At 45.6% G+C, this 25,691-nt stretch overlaps 1 protein-coding gene across 1 annotated transcript in view; it reads right to left on the bottom strand.

Moving 5' to 3' along the window:
- LOC104034566 (deubiquitinase DESI2) overlaps window positions 1-9,032 on the bottom strand; it is a 55,833-nt gene extending 46,801 nt beyond the window's left edge. Inside the window, exon 1 of the mRNA XM_075713033.1 lies at window positions 8,994-9,032. Within this exon, the coding sequence (XP_075569148.1) occupies window positions 8,994-9,032 (39 nt within the window). The remainder of the gene's footprint in view (window positions 1-8,993) is intronic.
- Window positions 9,033-25,691: the final 16,659 nt, after the last annotated feature.

Here is a 25,691-nt window from a genome sequence, read left to right as displayed (position 1 = left end):
TTCTTCTTCCCTTATCATTGCTTTTCCAGACACCTTAAGATTCATTGCTGAAAAATAAGTTATCAATTAAAACAATTTTCCACTCTTAGGACATAGCCTCATATGCTGCTCTGAGATGAGAAGTCTCACAGATTCACGTGCCGATTAGTTAAAGCTCTGAAGTAAGCAGGTATCTACTTTCACTCCTCTGGATCTTTCATACTCAAGAACATCCAGTGCTTACCTAGAACGGTATCAAACAATATTTTCTTTCCTAACTGTTTGAGTCCATTTGCTAGAGAAAGAATCATCAGACCTGTGAATTTTGCTTCTCTTCTTCCCCAGCAGAAATATAGATTTTATGTATTGATTGATCTCTGCCTCCCTCCCCAGCTTCAGCTACGTCACCTTGGCATAATGACAGGAACAAGAGAGACTGAAACAAAGAGAGAATCAGAATAAGGGCAACCCAGGTCACTAACATAGCTTTCGGCCCTAGGACACCCATTTAAATTCAGTCCATTCCACTAATGCACAACTATATACCTGCCCATCACCACAGTTAGAAATGGATCTGACAGCTGCTCCAACTTAGTAGCTCTGTTTCCATCACTAGTGCTGAGCTCTCCACAGCAGAAGCTCCCACTGCATGCATAACTGGTCCCTGTGGGCTGCCTCAGTAGGAAGCTGGATGACCAGCTGAGCCATGACACCAGAGCAACTTAACCTATAAACCAGGGACGGGGTACAAAAGGCAGAAGGGTCTGCTTTGCTACCGCTAGCATAAATTCATTTGGTAGGAGAGTGACAGTCTCCAGTACTGTCAACACATCAGCTTTCATCAATACTAAGAGGGTTTTGTTTGGGTTTGGGTTTTGTTTGTTTGTTTTAAAGAACAGCCAAGTGACATTATGAACCTTGACAGTTTGATGAGCCAGAGGCTAAATCTTGCTGATGGAAGTGTCATGTTCTAAAAGGAGTCTGCCTTGCTGTTTGGGGAAACCCCAAAAAGCACCAGAGAAAATTCACTGCAAACCAGCTTCCATATGGTTTCAAGAGGAAACAAACATTTCCTCGGAGTTGCTCAGAGACAGGCCACAGCATTGTGACTTTGCCTGTAGATGGGGTTAAAGGACAACTTCCAGTAGCTGCAAAGGTTTTCTGTACCTCTAGGTTAGAGCTGACCTTACCTTGAGCCCCTGGGCTTACACCTGAAATCCTGCCCATAAGATTCCTGGCTCCGCAAGGGTTCAGGCTGCCTTGAAATGAGTACTTTAGAGACATTAAGTCAGATTGTCATCTGCAGGAACTGACTCAAGAGCACTGATGTGGGAACTGGGCTAATGACAGGATCTGTGAAGCTTTGCTCCAGAAGCAGAGTTCACACATTTTTTTACGCTGTGTTAGCTTTCCTGGGTTCTCCTCACTCATAAGGGTTTCTTGTACTTGCTGATGTAACGGAGAGCATGTTGTGGAGCAGTTTTCCTAGCACATGCAGGACTAGCAGAAGTGAGAACTCCCGCGTTGACCTGGATGAGTCAGTTCAAGTCAGTCCACTGGGCAACAGAGCACTGGTTCAGTGAGCTTGCTGATGGGATGAATGCCGTAGCTGGAGATAGCAATGCTCTGTGTACAGTCAAGAGACAGCTCTTAAAACATATCATGCATAAGCATAGAGTAGTCAGCTAAAGAACTGCAGTGCTGGAGAAGATCAGCAGTAACATGGACAGGTAGCCAGCTTGTCACCCTGACAACATCAAAACAGACTGTTCCCCTGATAGATAACACATCTCCAGGCTGTTGCTAAGACAACAAAAATCCATTTATTATGCATAAATGGGCACACTTCATTGCTGGACTTATTAACCCAGACCATGCCACTTATGCTTTAGCTTCTTAATTGGTTTAGATCAGATGCCATGTTTGGATTCCTTCTTCTTGAAGGAATGGACTCAGCTGCAGCTCAGTGTATTAGTTTTTTTATCTTTTCTTCCTCCAATTGTTTTTCTCTCTCCAAAGATACAAGTGAGAAGGGATGTCTAGTTGCATTTCATCATTTTCTCACAGGCTTGAACCAGGTACTGACTGCAACAGAGTGCTCTGCATCACCAGACTGCTTTCCTTTTCCCTTTGCTCCTGAGATCAAGCAGGGCAAGGCAGCAATCCCAGTCTATGACTGGCCTGCCTGAGGTCAGCCTGTTGTCACTCAAATCAAATTGATGCAGTCTAGAAGGAAAAGAGAAGCAGAAACAAAGCCTAGTCTTCCTTACCTGCATGCATTGCCAGGCTGCTCAGCCTGCTTTATTTTTAAAACTCTAATGTCCTGACATCATATTTGCCATAATACATTTTATTTTAATTATTATTTTTATTTTTTTAAAGGCAAGAGCATTTGCACTGGGAAATGTTGCATCCAAGAAAAGTGAGGCAGTCTGGATAGCCCTCTTGTATCTTGGGCTCAGGACTCTGCTGACATCCAGTGAGAGCAGCTTTCTCTGCTTTCTCTTTTCTCATTCACAGCAGTGCTCTATCTGGTCTCTCTGGCCTCTAACCAAGAGTCTTCCCAGAGAGTTTTTGGGCCCATAATAACAAATATCATAGTATGACATTACTGTTAGAGATTTTGCAGCAGGACCATTACTATACCTGACTGATTGTAAACCCCAGACCTATTATGCAGCATAAGCATAGTTTAGCAGTTGAAACTCAGCCCTACAAAGAAACCAGCACAGGCGGCCAGTTAAAAGCTCCAGCAAGGCACAGAGAACAAGCGTCGGAGATTACCTGATCCCTCACACTACTGCCTGTGACTACAAAGACAGTTTAGCACTTATGTAGGACACGTTATAGCACCATGGGGAAACCCACTACTAGACACCAGGCACCTGCTACCTCTCACCATTCTGTTTTGTTACCCAGTACGCTATACTTGATATAGTTTGAAGACAGCAGAACAAGGTTCTGGATAAATGAAGAGTCAGTGATAAAGTAAAATACCAAGACCAAAGTCTTCCCCTTTTCCTTTAGCAACTTAAGGATTTACCCTTGACCTCACCCCCACAACAAGCCTGTGAGGAAGATAAAGGACCCCAGCTCTTCTGTAGCTAGAGCTTATTCACAGGAGAGGGAGTTCTTATGAGCTTTCAGAGTGGCCACAGAATAAATAAGAATACGATACACCTATCAAGCCCTTCCAAGAACATGGTAAACTTTTGAGTGAACAGTGTTATAGGGAACTGAAATGATTCAGATTTGGCAAATAGCTTTGGCCAGAGTTGATTGGCAAATATTTTAAGGAAGTGTCAAAACATTTCATTTAATGTGCTTTAAAAATTGGTGATTTTGTTTCAGAACAACTTTATATATATATATATTAGGAGTTGCCAGAATTTAATTAAAATCTCCCAAAGGCAATATTTCGCATTTTGCTCTCCATTTGTTAAATACATTAAGTTTGGCCAACATATGGAGGAGAAAGAAGGAAGAAGAGATCCTAGTGACTCTCTATCACTGAATATTTCAGGACCACAAGTTCCTCTGTTGACTTAGAGCATCTTTTCAGCTCATCGCAGCAAGAAACTCAGTAGCTATCAACCTACTTGATGAAAAAATCTCCCTGCTTTCCAAGTGGCTTCTTGGAGTACCAAACAGAGTCAGGTGATGCTGCACTTCTCCACGCATAGCAGCTCACAAACAACTAATGAGTAGTGCAGAGATGGGACCACCACCTGCAATAGGATTTCTCACTCTTCTGACTAAGTGAGCTGAGAGCATCTGAGACCTCTACTAACAGTTATCACAAACATGTTGACATTTTTCTGAGTAACTAGACTTATTCTTTCCTCTGGAGAGATAGTAAAATGTTCCAGAATCTAATCAGTGCTTAAAACAATCACTTCACAGAATGAAGTGCTCTGCTTGCACTCCTGTTGCTGCTTCTAAAATAGACTCAAAGGCTCTTTATGTACTGAAGCTAGAGGTACAAAGCATCTCTATTCCTTCAGTCCCAAAGCATTTAATTATAGTGACCAAGTCTCTCTTTTCCACTTGCATAGGAAGCCAAAAAGGGATGCTAGGTTGGTAAGTCTGTGCTTGTTTTCAATGGTACACACAGGTCATCACCTCCAAAGTGTGTACGAGCAAAGGATGTTAAAGCAAAATGCTGAAAATGACAGAGCTGAAAAGAGCAAAAGAAAAAGTAACTCCCACCTCCATAATACTATTTTGTTATCAGAGAAGTTGGCTTAAAGCACTAAACTTTTATGCATTTATTCTGTGGCCATACAGACCCTCTAGCTTTATGTCTTTCCTCACAGATAGCTGGTGTGTCCTCTTCACACAGGGATGGCCTCACAATCCTTTTCTCAGAGCACGTAAAATAAACAAACCCCTACTTTCACCCTGTCCCAGGGTCTGCTGCAGAGTCCCACGTACAGGTTCCCACACCTCAACCACTTGTCCAGAAATCCTACCTACCTCCTTCCTGGGACTGACAGAAAAGCCAGGCTGCTTCTTGCAACTTCTTCTTGACTCAGCACCCTCCTGACAGCCCTCAGTCCCTGCCCAGCTCTATGTAGAAGCAACTGTAAGATGACAGACATTTGTAGAGCCAGATGGAAACAACCTCATCAGAGCTTTTCTCCCCACCCAAGCCACTCACAGGCTGTGATCATCTTCTGATCAGCCTCTGCTGGGAGACCACCAGCTGATTGGCTACACAGAGCATGGTCAATGTTTCTTGGTGGTACAACTGAAATTACTTCTCCTCTCTCATGGAGGAAGATAAACTCATGACAAACCCTTATGGCTTGTAACACCACCTTTGTCCTTCTCTCCCTCCCCAGAAATGCTGCCATTTGTGCACATGCAGCCTCCCAGGATACGCTGTTCCACTGCACCAGTATAAATCAGGAGTGAGACTCATGTTCCTGGAACTCTTAGAAACTACATCCATGACTATAAGCTTTTACATCCTCAGCCCAAAATGCCACTCCTACCTCTTTCAACACAGGCTGCTTACTGTAATATCACAAACACAAAACAGGGGCCTTTATCACTGCTGTGGAGACAAGAATGCTATTGTGTTTGGTTTTCTACCAGGGCCACTTGGATGATCCACTCAGTGGTGTGATGGAGAAATCAAATCAATGACACCATCACCCACTGATCAGTGAAGCAAGAGAGACCCCAGTCAGTCACCTGCAGGGCCACCCTTTGCCATCAGCCCTTGGCCTTCAGCCATTTAGCTGGCAAATTATATAAATTATATAAAGAACTGAAAGAATATCGGAAGACGATTATAATTGGCTACCTCTCTGCAGTTGGAAGTCACATGGAAAAATCTCAGAGCTAGTGCATCTAGTGACCTGAATCTTATTTCCCTCTCATTCACTCCAGAGAGGATGACAAGTAATGTCAGTGGAATCATTGGAATAACAGTGGGACAAGGCTGAGAAATGAGACTCACCCCTCTTTATCCAAACAGACCCTACATCACTGCTCCCTGTCTCCCTGCTGACCAGGCCTCTCATTCTCCTCTGCAGCACATCTCAGGAGCTCATTTTCCCCAGCATAAAGAGTAAGCAAAAATACCAGTAGATCAAAATGACAGGTTTGTATGTTATCAGCTGCAAAGACAGTAGAAATTCAGGACAACCATATCTGTTATAAAAGAGGGACAGCAGCGATATGAATATCTTTGCTTTTAATTTGATAGCATGAATGTGCTATGCAATAAGCTGAAAATATTGTGAGAGCTCCCAACTTGAATCTCCGCCAAGTGAACTATTTTTAGTGGAATTTGTTTAGCTTGCTTGTTAAAGATTTAAACCTAGGCAATAATTGCAGTTACTCTTCTGTCTGATTTAAGTAGGCAACATTTATTAATGTACAGTGATTAAGTCAACTATTCCAAAGTAAGCCACAAAGACTTAAAGCGATGAGGAAACAGGATGACACCCTGGCTGAAGAAAGTCAGCCCTGTGATCTAAGTAAGACCTGATCCATGATAAACAGCTTATTAAGGCGGAGTGGCGGGAAGAGAGCTGCAAGTTATGAAGGGGAATTTGATTTATCCCTCTGAAGGCAAAGTGGTAACTGACTGATCAGAGCAAACTCTGTCATAGATTTATAGACCCAGTTATTTCATGCAGGTCTCCGAACAGCTGTGGGCTAGAGTAAGTCCACGCGAGAGCTGGATTCAGACTGGGAAAGAGATTCATCCATGATCAAACCTGTGATCCATGTTGTTATTCTGTGCTCACACACCTTAAATCAGAGTTCAGTATCCTGCATATTCACTCTTTAAAATGTCCTGGTTGAGCAGCAAAGTTCTCCTGCCCTGTCTGTTTTGCACATGTACAGGTGTGCACAAGCTCTTTAGCAACAGATAAAACAGGATATAATCACCCTGCATGTTAGGGGTGAGGGAATTTGCTTTTGATGATGACATTCTGAACACTTGGAATACCCAGTGATTTTTGCTCAATTCTTTTATGCTAAAGAAAATAAGTCTACAAATAGATCTACCTGCTTCGGCTATTTGTGCAAAACACCTCATTAAATAGAAGCACTTTTTTCCCTAAAGAAGCCTGGTACATATCCAATGGGTAAAAGGATAGATGGATATAATCTTTGAATACACAAGACTACACAGAGTGTAGTATTTCATAGCTGCACAAAGCCCATAATTGAACTTCTGCCCTAGGGCTAAGTTTTCCTGCAGCGTAAGTGCTTCCAGATGCCATACAGGGGTCATGTTCCTTGTCAGAAAAGCAGAGCTTTACATCCAGTTAATTGTTATCCCCAGCTGTCTTTTTTTTTCCATTGAGACTAGTTTTCCAACAGTCATTCAAGCAAATGTGCTCATTTCCCAGTTCCCCCGCAATTCCCTACCACAGTGTAACAAAGTGCAGATTTTGCATGGCTACATTCCAAACGCCGTGGTGTTAAAATCATAGCAGCAATGGAAAAGCATGTAGCCTCAATAATCATAATGTAGGACTTGAACTAGAGGTGACTCAGTGGTAGTCAAACAGATGCTATATGAAAATAGAGCGGTTTCTATGTACAGAGCATTAACTTGTGGTTAACCCATGGAGTTGGTACTCACACATGAAGGTTTTAATGTCTTGCTAAGCAGCAAAAATTACTCAGTCTGAATTAAACTGACGATCTAAATTCAGTTCACTGTGTCTGGGTGTCCATCTCAGAACACAGTGACCATGAACAGCAAGTCCCTTCTCCCATAATTCCTTTGGGCTTCATCTTTGGTGTCAATCACATGAAAAAAGGCAAAGACCATGTCCATCCAGTATTCGGATCTCTTCAGCTCAGTAGCGAAATATCCACTGATTTGGGACAGCTCAACAGTGGCTGAGAGAGGAAAGTTCAGACCACAGCCTGCTGCAGAACAAACTAAAAAAACCTGTAAGACAGACAGTGGATATAATAAAAGGGCAACACAACCCCTTTATCATCCTCAAAGTATTAACAAGAAACTCTTGTGTGTGCATTTGCAATGCCAGTCCCTTGTTACCAAGCACTAGCTGCCACCTGCTTGGGTTACCAGACCTGTTCAAGACCTGTTGTTGGTTGTAGAATAGCTTGGGGGAGTCCACAGTTCAGGCTGCCAAGCAACTGACCATTAAACACTCAAGACCAAAGTCTAGGGAAGGATCTTACACCAACTTGCTCAATTTTACCAATAATAGCTCTGGAAGAGCAGCTTCAAGCCATTGTAGTTGTGCTTTCCAGACTGTCCTTCAATACAGATACAATCCTACCTAAATAGCCCTTATCACTCCCTCTTCCCTCAGAAAACAACCCCACATTTTTAGTCAACAAACAATCAGTTAATCTTTGTAATACGAAGAGGTTTGATATTTACAGCAACCCACTCCTAATCTCTTCGGTGTCTATTCTCTGGATTTCCCCAACAGGGAAACCCACACTATTCTGTGGGCTTCGCGTTAAAAGATGTCACTGCCTGATAACAAAAGCAAACGTATGCCATAATCTTAAAGGTCTGGAGCTAGGTATTTAGAGCTCAGTCAGCACCTGGACCTCAGAAGGCTGTATTTTCCCCAGCAAAGTTCACTAAATTTTTGGAAGATCTGAAAACTACTTTTTTTAAAAAACATTAGTTAATAAACAAAAAATGGAGGGGAAGTACATCATCATCAAAATGTTCCTTATCTGAACACACCTCTCCTAAGCTTCTGTCAGACCAGAAAGCAAACAGGTTGTGCCAAACCACCTTCTCTCTGGGGGCTTGTGCCAAGGCTCGGATTTCAATCTTTTGATTTGTTAGCACAGATAATTCCCACTCACATTTCCCCTTGCAAGCGGAGGGCAAAGAAAGCCACTTGCTACACTGTGAACTTTCAGGAAACATTGCTGAGCAGCATGCCCCTGTGCTCCTCCCTGTGCTGAAACTTCACCAGTACAGACAATTTCTTACTCCTGTTGTTGCAATTAACCTTCAGAGAAAATTATTAACTACAGTCTTATGTGTATGAGGGACTGATCCAGATTATTAGCCTAGAAACCATGTCCTTACTGCAATTCTACAGTTGTTTCTCCTCCCTGGATGAAATCCTGACCCCTTCCCCACAGTCTGGCAGTGCTTGCTCACTCAAAATTAAAGGGCAATTAGCTCCAACAAAGAGAGAGGTGATCACATCTCCTTCCTTAACTAGGACACTGGAAATTAAAAAGTCCTCCCCTCACCCCGTGCTGCTCCTGAAAGATCCTGCAGAAAACCAGGCACAGCTTTACCTGTAATCTGGCCCAATAAGCTAAACGTTTCAAAGAAAAAAGCTGGGGTCAGCATCGTCTCTGACAGCCAGAACATGACATGCTTGGATGAGGAGTTGGGGGGGGGGGGGGGAATCACCCTCTCTGGGGATCTGTGCTTGGCTCCTCTTCATACAACGCCTGCCTCTAAGCACAAACTCCCACCCAGCCCCACTGCTCTCTCCCCCCCGCCCCAATCAGTACTGTTTCATACTCACCATATCATAAACATTCAGAATCACTGGTTCATTTGCCATTGTTGATTGCAGTAGAGGCTGGATTAAAACCCTTCAGTCCCTGCCAGATGTGTGTTGCTGCCCCCAGGGTATGCTTTTACCCTGAGCCAGATAGAAGGAAATGCCTCATCCTACAGTCTCTGAAGGAAGGAGTGTGGAGGGAGGAGGAAAGGAGGGAATTCTCGCGGATGGGGGGGGGGGGGGGTAAAGTTGGTTGCAGGGAGGCAGGAAGGCTTGGGCTGGGTTTGCTCGTTGTACAGGGTTTATTTTATCCCTCCACAGCGTGACAGATCTGAGGTTTCTTTCTAACTCTGTAGCGCACCTCGGGGTCTGTAGACTCATACAGCACTGTAACCAGGCACCGTCCAAGCTTGTGAATCCCGATCCACAGAAGACAAACAGACTCCGAGCCCGGAGATAAGCCCTCTTCTGGCTCCGTGCAAGAGGTGGGTGGTAGCGTGTGTGTGGGGATATCTCGGCGTCCTTCTCGGCAGAGCGGCTACAGCAATATGCTGCCAGCAACATGCAATAACCCGGGGCACCAAGGCACGGAGCGGGTCCGGAGCTGGGCACCGTTGGCAGGGAGCGGGCAGAGCTCGGCGGCACCCGCGCCCTGGCCCGCCGGGAGCTGTCCGCGGTGCTGAGCCCGGCCCGCCGGGAGCTGTCCGCGGTGCTGGAGCCGGGTCGGTCGGGAGCTGTCCGCGGTGCTGGAGCCGGGTCGGTCGGGAGCTGTCCGCAGTGCTGGAGCCGGGGCGGTGGGGAGCTGCCCGCGGTGCTGGAGCCGGGCGGCCGGGAGCTGTCCGCGGTGCTGGAGCCGGGTCGGTAGGGAGCTGCCCGCGGTGCTGGAGCCGGGGCGGTGGGGAGCTGCCCGCGGTGCTGGAGCCGGGCGGCCGGGAGCTGTCCGCGGTGCTGGAGCCGGGTCGGTCGGGAGCTGTCCGCAGTGCTGGAGCCGGGGCGGTGGGGAGCTGCCCGCGGTGCTGGAGCCGGGGCGGTGGGGAGCTGCCCGCGGTGCTGGAGCCGGGCGGCCGGGAGCTGTCCGCGGTGCTGGAGCCGGGTCGGTAGGGAGCTGTCCGCGGTGCTGGAGCCGGGGCGGTGGGGAGCTGCCCGCGGTGCTGGAGCCGGGCGGCCGGGAGCTGTCCGCGGTGCTGGAGCCGCGTCGGTAGGGAGCTGTCCGCGGTGCTGGAGCCGGGGCGGTGGGGAGCTGCCCGCGGTGCTGGAGCCGGGCGGCCGGGAGCTGCCCGCGGTGCTGGAGCCGGGTCGGTAGGGAGCTGTCCGCGGTGCTGGAGCCGGGCGGCCGGGAGCTGCCCGCGGTGCTAGAGCCGGGGCGGTGGGGAGCTGCCCGCGGTGCTGGAGCCGGGCGGCCGGGAGCTGCCCGCGGTGCTGGAGCCGGGTCGGTCGGGAGCTGCCCGCGGTGCTGGAGCCGGCCCGCCGGCAGCCGGGAGCCGTCCGCGGTGCTGGGGCTCGGCCCGCGCTCAGGCGCTCCGGGGAGGGCTCTCCGCCCCTGGCAGGACATGGCGAAGAGGCTGTGCCAGAGGGGCTCCAGCGCAGGGCTCGGCGGTGGGAGGAGGAAGAGGAAGGGGCTTGCTGCCCCCGGGGCGGGGGTTGGGTGCTGCAACCCCCATCCTGCCCACAGCCATGCAGGCAGACCTGGCGTCGGCGCCGAAGTTAGCGGGCTGTTCTCCGCGGGAGGTAGCGCGGGATTACCCGGCGCCGGGGCTGGAGGGAGGAAGATGCCGAGCGGGCAATGCCTCCGGGGACGGTGCAGGGCCGGGGCTGGGCACCCCCAGCTCTGCGTGCTCTGCTCTCCGCCAGGGTCAATCCTTATTTCGGGATCAGCTCGTCCCGAGCCGGGCAGCCCCTACTGACTGACAGCCGGGGGGACCTACCCCGTCCTCTACTGGCTGGATGCATCTCTGCATGGCACACAGTGGGAGGGCGGGGAAGGGACGAAGCAACTGGGCAGGGCGAGTAGTTTCACTTCTGGCAGCGGCAGGGTCTGGAGTTTCTTCCGTCCTGGAGCTACTTTACACTCGTGTTAGGCCCGGGCAGCTCTTCAATGTCTTGCTAGCAAACACTCCCCTCTGACCTGGATGCAAGAGTCAATTATAAAATCCACTGCGGTGAATTCATCTTCTTCTTGCTCCTCCTCTCTCTTTAAAGGGAGAGCAGGGTCTGTGATGGTGCTGGGAAAGGGTGCAGCTGGTGGGGGGAGGCGGGTAAGGGGGTTCCTGCACCCAGAGATTTGCGGTGGTGTGGGAATTAGTATGCTGACCTTAAATGTTCAGACACCACAGACTCTTTCTGAAGCAGCCCAAAAGGGGAAAAAAAAAAAAAAAAGCAGGGATGACCTCATCTGAGTTGGAGGCGTATCTGAGGCTCTCTGCCAGCTCACAGCCAACCAGATCTGAATGAAAATTGCAGGGAGTCTGTTACATCAGCAAAGCCCAGCATGCCCCAGCCCTTCCCGGTACTGTCTTCAGCCGCATGGGAACTATCCCGTCTGGGAGAAGGGCTCACCTCCCCTTGTCAGGAGCGGAAGGACAAGACCATAGAGCTGCAGTCTTGTAAATGACTTGTTACACAGCATGCAGGAGGATTTGTGGTGAAGACAGGCTGCACAAAAGGAAAGTGAGTCCACATCCTGCACAGCTAAGTGCCAGCCTGACAAGGTCAGACATAAAACTTTACCCCCAGCCAGTGCCAAAGGAGACCCAGAACTGCTTTGCCCTAATGGTATGCACTTTTGTTTTGAAAGGGCAAAGCCATGGCTTGGGCCTGGGCATGCAGCATGGCAGGGACTGCAGCACAGTAATTTCATCTGGGCCAGTCATTCCATGCGTGTGCTAGGCAATTCCATGCACACGTGTCATGGTTTAGCCCCAGCCAGCAACTAAGCACCACGCAGCTGCTCGCTCACTCCCCCTACCCCGATGGGATGGGGCAGAGAATCGGAGGAGTAAGTGAGAAACACTCCTGGGTTGAGATAAGAACAATTTAATAACTGAAATAAAGTAAGACAGTAATGACAATAATAACAAGATAATAATAATAATAATATACAAAGCAAGTGATGCACAATGCAATTTCTCACCACCCGCCGACCAATACCCAGACAGTTCCCGAGCAGTGATCGCTGCTTCCTGGCCAACCCCCCCAGTTTATATACTGAGTATGACATCATATGGTATGGAATAGCCCTTTGGTCAGTTTGGATCAGCTATTCTGGTTGTGCCCCCTCCCAGTTTCTTGTGCCCCTGGCAGAGCATGAGAAGCTGAAAAGTCCTTGACTAGCATAAGCAGTACTTAGCAACAACATCAGTGTGTTATCAGCATTCTTCTCCTACTAAATCCAAAACACAGCACTATGCCTGCTACTAGGAAGAAAATTAACTGTATTCCAGCTGAAACCAGGACAACATGGCACAGGGGTGAGGCCAGTGTCCCAACCACCCACCCCCAGGCCCTCCAACCCACCAACTCCAACCTCCCTGTTAGGTGTCTTTAACCATCTGACTCAGCAGCCTGGACCTGCAGGAGCAGTTTGTTCAGGTGGGAAAAGATGCCTCCTCCTCCGCCCTACCATCTCAGAGTCCAGATACTGCTCAGAGGACAGATTGATCCCCTATCATCATCTTAAAGACTGCAAAGCAATGAAAAGCTCCTTCTATAAGAGGCTAAGCACCATCATTCATGCCCTAAATTGTAAATCAAACCTCCTACTGAATCCCACAGGGCTTCTGCTAAACTGTCAGAGATACACTACGATTGTCACTTTTGGGTATGTGTCCTGCTCTGGTGATGGTGATGTTTTAAGCAGACTTGAAAGGAGAGGGAATAGCTGATATTAGACCAACTGATGTAATTGGAAAAGCAAAGCAGCACACAAGCTCTTCCCACACTTGTCCACATGCTTACTTGCTAAATTAACTCCAATGTCTGCTGTGCCCAGAGTTCACTGAAATAGAGACTTAAACCAGATCCACATTCCAGGGACAGACATCTATAAATACCTAGGATTTGGGAAAGGTGACAGGCAGCCACAAGCTTGGATGTTTTTTCCTGTAAACATTTCTAAAATAATCAGCTATAAATTAAGACCAGAATTCTACTTCTAAATTTTAGAAATAGAAGAGGAAAAAAAATTTAGAGCTAAAAGCTTGTATTTAAACTCATCTTCTTGCTTCAGGAGATCAAAGCCAGTCTAAATGTGCATTTGTTCTTTAAAGGACTTCTGCTGTAGGAGAGACAGTAAATGTCACTTGCACATTAAGACCTGGATTCACCCCCCCCAACTTGAAACGTAACTGTAAGAGCTACATTATGAATATCATTGATCTGGGCTCCCTTTTCTTCCCCTTCATGGAAAGAAGTTGTTCCACACGGTGACTTAACTTCATCAGTGCTCCTTTGGAAGTTCCTTTTTCTACCCCATTCTACTCTAGGCGACTTATTGTAACTCTAGATAGAAGGGACCAGTCTGAATACTGATGTCCTAACCTTAATATAAGCTGTTTAACAGTCACATAAACTCTTTACAAGGCTTGGTTTGCTTTGGGCTATGTTAAAGTGTCTCATCAACAGCTCAGGCTGATACCAGTCAAGAAACTGAACTGTTCTATTTCAGGTGCGTAAGTACAATCCTGCAGATAGCCCTGCTGCCAACAGGCACCACAGTCTGAGTCTTGCCCTGCAAAAGCATTAAAATTTAAATGAATTGCAAATACAGAGGAAAAGGGAGATTCTTCTTACTACTGATTAGAGCAGCTGGAACTACCGCTTTGGGGTCTGCTTCGAATTCTTCTTTTAACCACTTATGCTACTTTTAGGACATAGCAGAAACACACATTTTTCCCATACATATGCCTAAAGCTAGACAACACCTTCAACCACATTTAAAAAGCCTGTTGCAAGGCCTGATTTTCTGAGATTCTTCACATCCCTAGCAGTCCCTTCAAAGGGATTCATGCATTTGAGTTTAAGTGTGGTCACCCACCTTTACTATTCATGACAAATAAATGCGCATCTTCAAGGATCACTGTCTGAAGCAGACAAGGTGGTCTTACATGTGTTCTTAGGTTAAGGAAGAGGTGAAGTGAAAAGGGTTAAAAGAAAATAATGCCACCATCCAACATGGATTAGAAAACCAAGAATCAGGTACAACCTTCAGTAATTACCTGGTACATCAACCAAGGCTGGTTAAACCTGGCTGAGAGCTTCAGCCACCTCCTCCAGGCCCCAGTCACAAAAGTGGTAGCACTGGGCACCATAACCTGTGCTGTGACATTCCACTGCGGACAAGAACAAAAGAACAGCAGTGCAGAAGAGAACTAATGAATGTATTAGAGATGATGGTTGTATCTGAGGGTCTGTCTACTTTTGTGGCTATCCAGGAATTCTAGTTTAAATTAACACCTTTGCTGAATTCACCCTCATGCACTTTCAAAGGCCCCTTAGTAACTCAGTAGACAATGGGGCTTTCAAGTATGTTTCACAGCAGGGCTGTCCAGTTTAAACTTCAAGACACGTAATGGTCTTGTTTCCACATCAGGTACACCTCCCCTGGCTGTCTATTATACTTTTCGACAACTTGTCATTTTGGATTGTATATAGTGCTTTTGCCCATGTCAAATTGTCATTATTATCCCACTCTGAGTACATTAGCCAAGACTATCCTTTTTAAAGAAAGTATAAAATGGCCTTTTAAAAACTAGAGACAGTATTTTTTCAGGTCCCTGAGAATGATGGAGGGTATTCAAGAATGTAAAGAGATTTGCATTGCCCTTCCTCCATCTACAACAATAAATCATCTCCTGGGCAGGTGCTGGAGCTTTGTAGCCTTATTCCAGGAGGCATTTTGATTGAAAGAGTTTTATCTCACTTCCACCTGAGACACTTGCACATACCAAGGAGCTGACTGATTCCAGTCTGACTTGAGTGTGGGATATGGGAAAAAATGGGGAGAGAAAATGAGCGCAGAATGCCAGCAATGGTAGAGGACTTGTGCTTTGCCCTATGTAAGGTAATACGTGAAATACTTGACTTGAGATTGTACCACAAAGGAAAGAGTAACAGTCAAATTGGATGATTTCAACCACTTAAAAGATTTTATCCAAGGCTGTGAGGATCTGTAGCTGAGAGCTGAGTGCATGTTAGTAGCTGGGGGAAACAAAGTTAACATTTGCGTTGCATTCCTCACTGAGTCACTCCTGATTTTGCATTTTGTCTCCCTTCTCATTGCAGCTACACTTCCCAATTTTTGAATATTCGGTTGTTTGTCAGGGAGCAATGAAGGCTGGCAGCTCCTGAAGGGATGGGGACCTGAGTGCGATAACAAGGCTGGCAGGGCAGGGACTTCACTATCCAGAGCCCTGTCCCATAGCAAGGTGCGCAGGGCAGGCCTGGAGATGGCCACCACATTCAACCAAGAGTCCAGATCATCAGGCAAGTTCATAGGGATAAGGCAGGTCCAAAGTCAAGCTGGGATGTCAGCCCATGGGTCAGGCCCAGCAGGGCAGGGCTGGAGACCAGCACCCTACCACATCACTGGGGCAGGCATCGCTGGGGCAGGGACTTATGGCCCTGGGCTGGGCTCAAATGGTGCTCCTGGGCCATGGGCAGGCCCCAGAGGACTACAGGATTCTTATCACCTCTGTTTACATAAAGCAACACCGTCAACTGATAGCCAAGCAATGTACATAGAGACTTTCAACCTGGAAACTGGGATGAAAATGCTGGACATTCGTGTTCATTCTGATGCTAAGGATTAGGCAAGTAGTTGTTGTTATTATTATTACAGTTTCACAGCACAAACAATAACAGTTCAAGAGCAGCCAATGCATGCAGTTAAAAGGGATAGTACACAGTAACAGTAATCTGTGTTGTATATCTGAGGAGCTAAGCAGGTTTAGTTTCAGAGGGCTTTTTCATCAGCGACATCTTCAGATTATTTATTTGCATTATGTTATAATAATGTTTAGAAGCTGCAGCGGGGAGCAGGGACCCATGTTATTGGACACTATACAAACACACAGGAGGCGACTGCACCTACTCAGTGAAAGGTGGCAATTTAAAGAGATGGTACAGGTGAATGGCAAGAGAAAAGTTACATCATCAGCCCTGTGTCATAGAGGTATGGGGAAGCAAAGTGACCAGGCTTCAGCCAAACAGCAAATCTGCTGTACAGTCAGGACCAAAGAGAACTGAAGTGAGGTGCAATGACACAGTTGTGAAGAGGGAGATAGGAACTGACATCATAAGCTGTGATCCAAAAAGCCAGATGCTGCTTAACCCCTGAATGAGTCTAAGATGCCTCCCTCTTGGACCAAGACGATCTTTGTCCCCCTGCTGAACATGCCCAAAACTACCCCAACCAAGGCACTGTGGTTCTTCACTCCTGTTGCACTCTGACAGAGACCCAGAAAATCAGCATGGTGGCACATAATAGCCCCCAATAACTTGGTCTGCCTGATGTGCTCTGATCCCTCCTACCACATGTCGGCAGCTGAAGAGACAATCCAGAAGAAAAGGCCAAGCTCCTTCAAAAACACACTGCTGGGGCCATTGACTGCTTTTTGTATAATCACCTGTTATGTTAGTTAGATTACAGGGAACTGGAAACCTGGGCTCTCTTAGACCTGCAGATTTAAAGCTCACCCTATCAAGGAAAGCACCCAAATCTTCAGATTACAGAGCTGGTGTAGGCACCTGACATCCTTCTTGCTCACCACACAGCCAAGGATGCAAGATCCCTGGGCTCCATTCCCAAATGCGTTTAACATTGGGTGAAGACAATCCACAGAAAAGGAGATGGGAGCTCCGGCACTTGCTCCTAGACATATTCCCTAGCTACTAAGTTACACTGTTGCAGCACCCTCAAGCTGCCTATTGATTAGTGTCCAGGCATTAGATGCCCAAGTATTATGTCGTCTTTTCAGTCAGGCTGAGTATCATATTCTGCAGCTGCATCATAGCTGCAGTCCAGTCATTCTAGAAAGGTTATCAAAGCTAGTGGTGCAGGACATTCATTAAAAAGATGCATATAAACATCACAAGCTGTTCACAGAATTTAGGTATTCCTTATTCTATACCTAAGCCTCTGTGCAGTCCTTTCATAGAACCTGAACATAAAGGAAATTAAGAAATCACAAAAATATCAAAAGGTGTCTCAACACTAGTCCTAATTTTTAACTTTTCCATTGAGGTTTTTTTTATTTTATGTGCAAAGTACAGTAAAATACAACTTGCAAGCCAGTCTTACAGCTTGGTACTAACAGTGGTTAGTAACTACAAGTGCTCCACGGTCTTTACCATGATTGTATTCATTTCTTTACAAATCACTGTGGTTGGTTGGTTGGGGTTTTTTTCAGAATACAAAAACTTAATTTCCTTTTCTTAGTTTACTTGCCATAGCCTCATGTTGGATGATTAGTCAGCCGATACAATAGTATGCTGCAACTCTCAGGGGCTATTATAGCATCCAGACAACATAAGCAACCTTTTAGCTTCTAGAATAACACACCAAAACCCGTATCTGACGGCAAGTGCATCCACAAGTGCCTTCTGATAGGTTCAAGACTACTATGCTCAACTGACCAGCACCACCTATAGGTACTTCCATGCCAGCTTTAGTTGGTTCTTTTTGGGACTAGTTTTAACCCCTGCCACTCAAAAACGTCTGTTAATTTTAAAGAGTGAAATATCAATCTGTACCTGAGCAAAGATGGTAGCTCTCTAATCCCCCTGGAGTACCTCGTCCCTTGTTTGGTTAGATACAGAGAGTGGGCAGCTCATTCCCTCAAAACAACAGGAGGGTGTGGCTTCAGTGTTAGACCCTTAAGTCAGTTCATTGGATCTCTGAATTTGGACAGCATTTTACAGCTTTACAAGGCTTAGTGATGGGTTTTGTTTAACCTGATATACTCTGTAAGGCATACCCGGGGGGCTCTAACGGGCCCTTGCACATAATCGGTATGAGCAAACAGGCTGTGGCTAAATATTAGGCATGTGTACGCTACTCTAGCCAATTCTTTATCTAGTTGAGCCAAAAACCCACCTCAGTACCATCTCAAAGAAAATTGTTCATATATAAAAAGATCATCAAACCATGAAGGAATGTCTGTTGATAAAGAGGAAAATCTAGCAGGATTTGGAGATGGAACTCAATAGATGTTTTTTTCCCCTCCTTCCTACCACCCCCAAATTTGCATAAGCCTGCTGTGGTACACATAACATAATCTGGCTACCAATGTTTTCGAATACTGCTATAATGTAAGTTGAAATCCATATCAAACAAAACCAGTAATAGTGTCCCATCCCACCCACATTCATTGAGCTTAGTTCTTAAGGTCTTACTCGGCAATGACAAAGTAATTCAAAGAGCCCACTGCACAAAGGCAGCCTGTGGCAGCGCACGTTTTCCATTTTCTGCCTATTTTTGTTCACACCATGAGAGTGGCCTCAGGTTTAGTCACCATCTGCAGTCTTTCACAAAGGACCTATGTGCTAAACTCTAAAAGCAGGAAGATTCTGGTTAGTGGTGCCAAAACAAAAAGCTCTGTGTGTGTTTCTACAGAGCTACAGAAAACCAAAGCTTCAGATTAAATATATTTGTTATTTAGGAAGGCAGAAGCTATCACAGATGTCTTGGAAGTGTATTGGTCAGAAATGGATTATTTGAATTTATTTTCCCCATCACTTATTCACAGTCCTGTAACACAGAAGTCAGCTCAACATCTGAACAGCAAGCAATAAATGGGAACCTAGCCAGCCAAAGGGTGAGGAAAAAAAAAATTCTGTCTTGCAACAGTGATGGAGAAGATTCAACTGACAGGTAGGGCACAGAGGCTGGGAGAGGCACAGAGGCCTCTTGCAAAGTTGGTGCAGTTCATGGATGTAAGGACATGTTTCTTACCCTTCATTAACCTCCAGCATCCAACCTGATTTTGGGATGCTGTTCCCACCCTGTGTCCTTGCTAATGGCTCAATCTCTTCCTCCAGTTCCGGGAGCATGAAACACAGCCAAACAGCTATCCTGTGGCAGATAGTCTCCAAACCCAAGTACATCAACTTCCTCTCACCCAGTGAAGAATCAGGGAAGAAAGAACAAGACAGCAGCAGCCCTGGCTCCCCAAGGCATGCGTTGGCAGGGTAGGCAGCAGAGCCATGGTTCCCCTTTCCCAGGGCCATTTTTCCCCTCAGCAGTCTGCCCTGGGACCTGCCCATGGATGGAAGCCAATTCTACATGACTTCTTCAGGTAGCAGAGATGTTTATATCAGTGTCCCAGCAGAACTCCATTTGCTGCCTTAATTTCCCTGCATACTTTTAACTCATGAATGCTATGAAATGCCACAAAGCACTACTGGTATGTCACTAACCGCTCCAACTTCACCACAGAGATGGCAACTCCTGACAGGACTACTATCAATAGTCTCTGAATCACTTTGAGATGAATCAGACTGTTAAAATATTTAATAGTCATGCACCAGCTTGGCTGCTTCCTTACCGAGCTCAGACCTTACAAATTATAAGTAATACTTGTATTGAACAAGGAACTAACATTTTAAAGAAAAATAATCTCTATTTCTCCCCTGTTTTTTTCCCCCACTGGCTAATAGGAGACCAACGATTTTCAGAGTGCTGATGAAAATCTTTTGATGAGATTGAGTTATTGTATCTCTAAACAAAGGGGAAAAAACCATCATTACATGAATGTTTTCCAAGTTGTTTTTATCTTTCTAAATATTCACGCCATACTTCCTGCTTTCCAAAGGATGAGGAGGCTAGGTGGCACTGCAGGCTAATGGACTAGCTTATTATTATAGGAATTAATTAAGTGACTTTGGTGATCTTATCAACAAGCTCCATGGCTAATATGGATTTCTTCAACCCTCAGCCACTGAAAAATTGAAGGCAACAGGCCTAAGTATATAATTTTGCAAGATTGCTCCTGGAATGAATAGCCAATAGGAGCCCACTTTTCCTGAAGTACTGCTCATCCTTACAACTTTGCTTGAAGGAATGGAGTAAGTATATAAAAATGTCAATAGTGCTTCAGACTTGTATCAGAGTTTGCCTGATCTGCCAGTTCCTCACTGTAGGTGTCATGAACACTAAAGCACACACATTCCCACCTACAGCCATAACCTAGCCTAACAGAGACAGTGATATCTGCTTCCTTCTGGTTAAAGCCCTGACATAAAATTAAAAATAAAAGAATAAAATTTAATAAAATAATAAAATAGCATCATTCTTCCTGTGTTGCCTACTTGCCTAAGCAGTATGCCAGTATCAGAGGCCTATCTATATTCCTGTTAGGAAAAAATTATATCAGTAAAGGTGTTACACAGGTACAGTCCTGCTGGCTCACAAAAATACACGTAAGGTCCTACTTCTGTCAACAAAACAAAAACCCATAGCAGGCTTATTCCTCCCAGTGAACTCTGTGCCTTGCTCCATCAGCATCATTCCTGACACTTTCTCTCTCGGTCTCATACCCACCCATGCACACAGGCACGTGCCTCTTTGGTTCTCTGCATTTTCAAATGCTCCCAGACCACGTTTTAGCCTTGCTCAGGCCCCACCTTAGACTGTACTGCCTGTTGATCACTCCCACTGTCTCCAGTTATTTTATTCCACAAAGAAATTTCATTTATTTTTCTGTGTGTCTTGAAAAAAATACATAGTGCCTGCCTTGCCCTTACTTGCATCTTTGCACAGCAGTAATCACAGTCACCTTCTACAACAACAATTCTCATGTATAAAATAACTGCAAGGAAGGATCTCCAGCTCTGAATTAGGGTGAAGATGTTAGTTTGAAGGACAGGTGTGTCTAGAATAAAAGCTCCTGTGTGATTATTACTTAGAAAATGACTCCTTATTGAAAAGCAAAATACAACCTTGGCAGTATTCTAACAGAGGCAGGGTAAGTACAAGACACAGCACTTGGGAGGACAACAATAGATTGAGACAGCAAATCTTCCAGCTTCTCAAATTTGACACTCCTACTTGTATAGTGTAATTTTTCTTCCATGCTTTATGACTTACATTTTGATTGTCATGTGTTAAATCTAAGATTATGACATGCCTTACAATGATATGAGGATTGTACCTTTCAATCTCCAATAGATCTTGTCTAAAGAACCTGGGGACTTAAATTAGGCCATCTGCTCTTTCATCTGCTACAATACGATAACCCTGTGATCCTTAAAGCACATCACACCTGCTACCTTGATTTCACATGCACTTTTGTTGCAGTTACACCAGCACTCCAGAATATATAGCAAAACTGCAGCATTGTTGCACTTAACTGAAGAGACAAAATGGTTATCCTCACACTAAGGCTCCAAAGATACAGGTTATACCCAGACTATACTTGTGTACTTCATATGGCTGTGGATTTACTGGAGCAGAAGGGTCTTAACCCCTCCTCAGCCCTCTCCCTTTCTCCTACCAGGGGGCTGTGAATTCCCAGACCAGCAACTCCCTTCCTTTCTCACTCCTCATCTCACCCACCAGATGTGGGGAATGGCAGAAAAAGGTGACAGTGCTGTGGCAGGAGAAAAGGAGATGAGCCCTCTTCTTGGGCAGAATTTGCTGAGTAGGAGAGAGGCTGTTTGTGGCTCCCACAGGGTCTGTAACAGAGTCCTGGCGTGAGAAGTATGCAGGAAGAAATAGCCCCTACATATCACCAGGAGATACCAGGCTTAGCACTGCAGCAACACCACCTGTATTCTTTGTGACAATAAAGCCTTACAGGATACATAGACCCAAATGGTGAGTCCTATGTAATTTCCTGCTCACCTCTAAATAAGACAGAGGAAAATGGCTGGCAGGCAGTAACAGATCAACACAAACCCTTTGTTGGCTAAGATGTGCCAAGGTGACAGATGAGAACTATGCCGCCTTAGCACTACTAGCAGGGAGCCCTGGCTTGCAGACACAGCAGCCTGCTAGTGCCTGGGACACACCTCTTTAAGTGGGAAACAATGAAGACTGCAATTAATGTAGTTATACCAAGGGGAAATGTTGCTACCTGGGTGAGAAAGCAGAAACAGTTCTCCCAGTCCCAAACCTGCTGAGCTCAGCCATGCAAGGCTCTGCTGTAACACAAGGGCATGCTCCTGACATTGAAAGCACTACAGAGTGACTAAGCCAAGGGTACAGTTTAAATAGGCAGGAAAAAAAAACAAAGAAAAGAAAAATAATTTAAAATGATACAATGGGAAATTCTGCTGTGTTGAACTGGGTGGGTGGAGGGTAAGGAAGGAGAAGCAGATTATTTCAATTCATGAGGCTTCCCCATTCTGCCCCGGAATGACCATCTGTAATGCTCTGGAAGCCCCTCTGGGATTCAGGAGACGGTACCAATTTTAGCACATGAGGATGCAGAGGCTATAGGCGCAACACATCATTAGAGAATGAGGGAGAGGGGGGCAAGACAATGAACAGGCCTTGATCCAACACAGGGTTTGAAGCCAACTGAAGGGTGAAGTCACAGGTGCAGATTTTGACCATCCTTAAAGGAACCAGGATTATTAGAACTGAAAGGGAAAGTCTGATGAAACTGAAACTACTGGCATGGACATTTTTGCTCAAAGGTGTTCAGGGTTTCATTAAATATATATGCACGTGGGTGTATATTCATATGTACATATAGAGTCACATACATATAAAAAAATTCAACTTTCAGCAAGAGTTCAGTGCATTGTTCTTCTCACTTTGCTAAAATCCCCTTACCCACTCCTAGAGTCTCTCCATGGACAACAGAGAAGAAGGGAATTTGCTTCTTTTGGTAAATCTCACTGAGACTGAGTGGGAAATCAATGTTTCCTGAATTAAAACAACCTAGGCTTTTGGATGAAAAAGCCAGTTTTTACTAAAAACACATTGCAGCAGAACAACTCCTGTCATTATAAAGAAAGGAACTGCTTGCAAAATGGAATCCCAGCAGGCGCTCAACCTTTCTCCTTCCCCAGCTTAAAAGCCATCCCAGCCTCATCAAGCATCAAGGCCTCAACAAATTCATCCTTACAAATTTAAGCAGCACAATTCCACCCTTAGCCACCATGTCACATGCACACACATCCTCTCTCTCCCACTCAGAGAGCTGTCATGCTAATAAATGCAAGCGGGTTAGCTGGATTTTGTATTCCGGGCATACTCCAAAGGAGCTCTTGAGATCTTACTATGCTGATGGAATTCAGCTTGGCCTCATTTGCAGCTGTTACTGAGATCCCAAACGGAATCAGATACAGATCAGGTGTTTTCCATTACATTGAACTGCATTGCTTTTGAAATCTCTCTGCTAATCACATCTCTCCTACATGGTATGAGAGGAGAGATTCAGATGCCAGATTCTGAAAAATGTTGGTTTAAAGGAAATTTCTTAAAATCTGCTTAGTGGCATCCCTTGTCCCTGCCACTCAGTTAAACTCATCCAACCTGGAATCGTATCCTGACCCCAGCAGTTAAGGAACAGTCAACAATATCCTTTGCACCAGTTCAGCTATGTTTCTGCCAAGATACACCTGTAACAACTCAGAACAATTCAGAACACCTGAATTTTGCATCTATGAAACTCACTGCTAGCACTAAGGTGACTTTCACAGATAAGGTCTTTTTAGATATGCATAAGGTGCGTAAGCACAGGAATAATCCTACCTTCCATTCCAACAAGGTTTTAATCAGGGCTACATACCCATCTCCCTTGTATCCACCCCATTACTCATCACTGGCCAAAGATGAGCTTACCTCCCCTGGGACTACAATGAGAGAGGGGATCAATCATTCCTATAGGAACTAAAGAATCCACAACAGAATATAATCTGAAGAGTTCCCTATGAACTGCCCTGTGTTGTCTCATCACAGCTGTAGGAATCTGTGAGGGAGGCAGCATCCAGAAAGAAGAAAGTAGGATAGTTCGAAAACACCATCCAGCAGGGTGCCTGAGGTCACAGAGATTGGCTCAGCACTGCAGCTTTGTTGTGGTACACAGCAGCAGTGCAGTGGCAGTCAATGGCTGTAGGTAAAACAGATAGGCAGGAGGCGAGGCTTTTGAAGGAAAGAGACAGAATATGGAGCTACAGGAATGAAGGTGCAGCCACCAGAGGCATGTTTCACGCGTGCATGAAGATCAGCGCTATGCACTGTGCTGTGCACAGTGGCACCTCTGTCCACTCTGGACTACTAGGGACACATCTTTGTACAGATGCTTGCCACATCTTTAAGCTCCAATTTTCCTTGATGTTCTGCTGGAAGAGTTACAGAGCCAAAATACTTTGGTAATCTAATCTTTAGATATACTCAACAAGGGTCATACCCTGTCCAATGTCTACCTTGCTGAGGCCAAGCTACAAAGAAACCAGTACCTTCACTCTCATTCATACCAATCCCATCCTCTGTTGTGTCTGGCCCAAAGCATACTTTGTTCTTTCATACATAGTCAGTGAGACACCAGCGATACACAGGTCTTAGATGGTTCATGTACCTGGGGTCTCCCAATCTTACTGAGCTACACTGGTTTCTCAGGTGAAGGGAGAAAATGCATAGGCTCAGCAGGAAAAATTCTGTGCTGCGTTTCTGGTGGATACAGCATATTCTCTGGAAGGTGCTCCACTAGCAGTGCTGCAAGCATGATGCCATTTTCCATCTTCTTCCCACCTCCCATTTGATCAGCCCGCAGTCACACAGACCCTGCCTGACAAGAACAGCACTCACTTTTGAGCAAAGTTTGCTGACTGCAGCCGTCCCTGCCCAAAAGTGGGGGGGCATGCTTCTCTCTGCTCCTCTCCTAAGTCAGCACCAGGGCTGTTGGATTTATCCCCGCACTAAGCTCTGTATTGATAACAGTGAGAGGCTAAAAGGAGCTGTGAAAACTCTCTAGGGAATCATTTCAGAGCCAGGTCCTCTAGGAAAGCTTTCACCTCTCTCAGAGAAGCCCTGGAAGGTCAGGAGATGAAAGCTTTGCATCAGATATCCTCTGCTCAGCCTGAACGTCTGAAACTTCCATTTGCTGGAAAAAGAACAGGCCAGAGCTCTGAGCAGGAGAAACCCGCTCCCACTCAGGTAGGAAGTCAAAGTCAGCAAAAGCAGAGGACACAGCCACAAATGTTTTGCCTTCTGGCAACTCAGTTCTAACCCAGCTCACGTTGTGCCTCCGAACTGCCCAGGTGACAGATGTGTTCTGCTTATTGCTTACTAGAAGAGCGCCAAAGAGAAAAGATTCACTGATCTCTCTCCCTTCTGCACTACCAAAGAAAATGCTCTTTACCTAAATGAGGAGGAGGTATTCAACCACACAAGACAGCTACAGGATGGGTGTTCAAGGAACTGATACACTCAATTGAGCAGTGTAGAGTGTGTATGTATAAAATAGAAGCCTATTTCCTGAATAAGCCATACCTGCCAAGCAAAATATCTTGTTCTAACACATGGTGTCTTTGACATTTACCTTCAGTCGTGAGGAGACTTACAATTCACAAGCGCCATAACCATGTATGATTCATCAGCTGTCTCCACAGGACTGAAAAATAAATCAGATTGAAACCATCATCTATTTTATAGATGCTTATTAACACATTTAATGTGTCAAATTTGTTTTGCTTTGCGTAGTTGAAGGATTTTTTTTAGGATTTTTGTTTATTTTATATACAGCTTGAAAGCACTTTGCCATAAAATGAATT

The sequence above is a fragment of the Pelecanus crispus genome, chromosome 6, assembly GCF_030463565.1.
Source record: "Pelecanus crispus isolate bPelCri1 chromosome 6, bPelCri1.pri, whole genome shotgun sequence".
Lineage (NCBI taxonomy): Eukaryota > Metazoa > Chordata > Aves > Pelecaniformes > Pelecanidae > Pelecanus > Pelecanus crispus.
The sequence above is the reverse complement of the archived record's forward strand: the minus strand, read 5'-3'. Positions and strand labels throughout refer to the sequence as shown.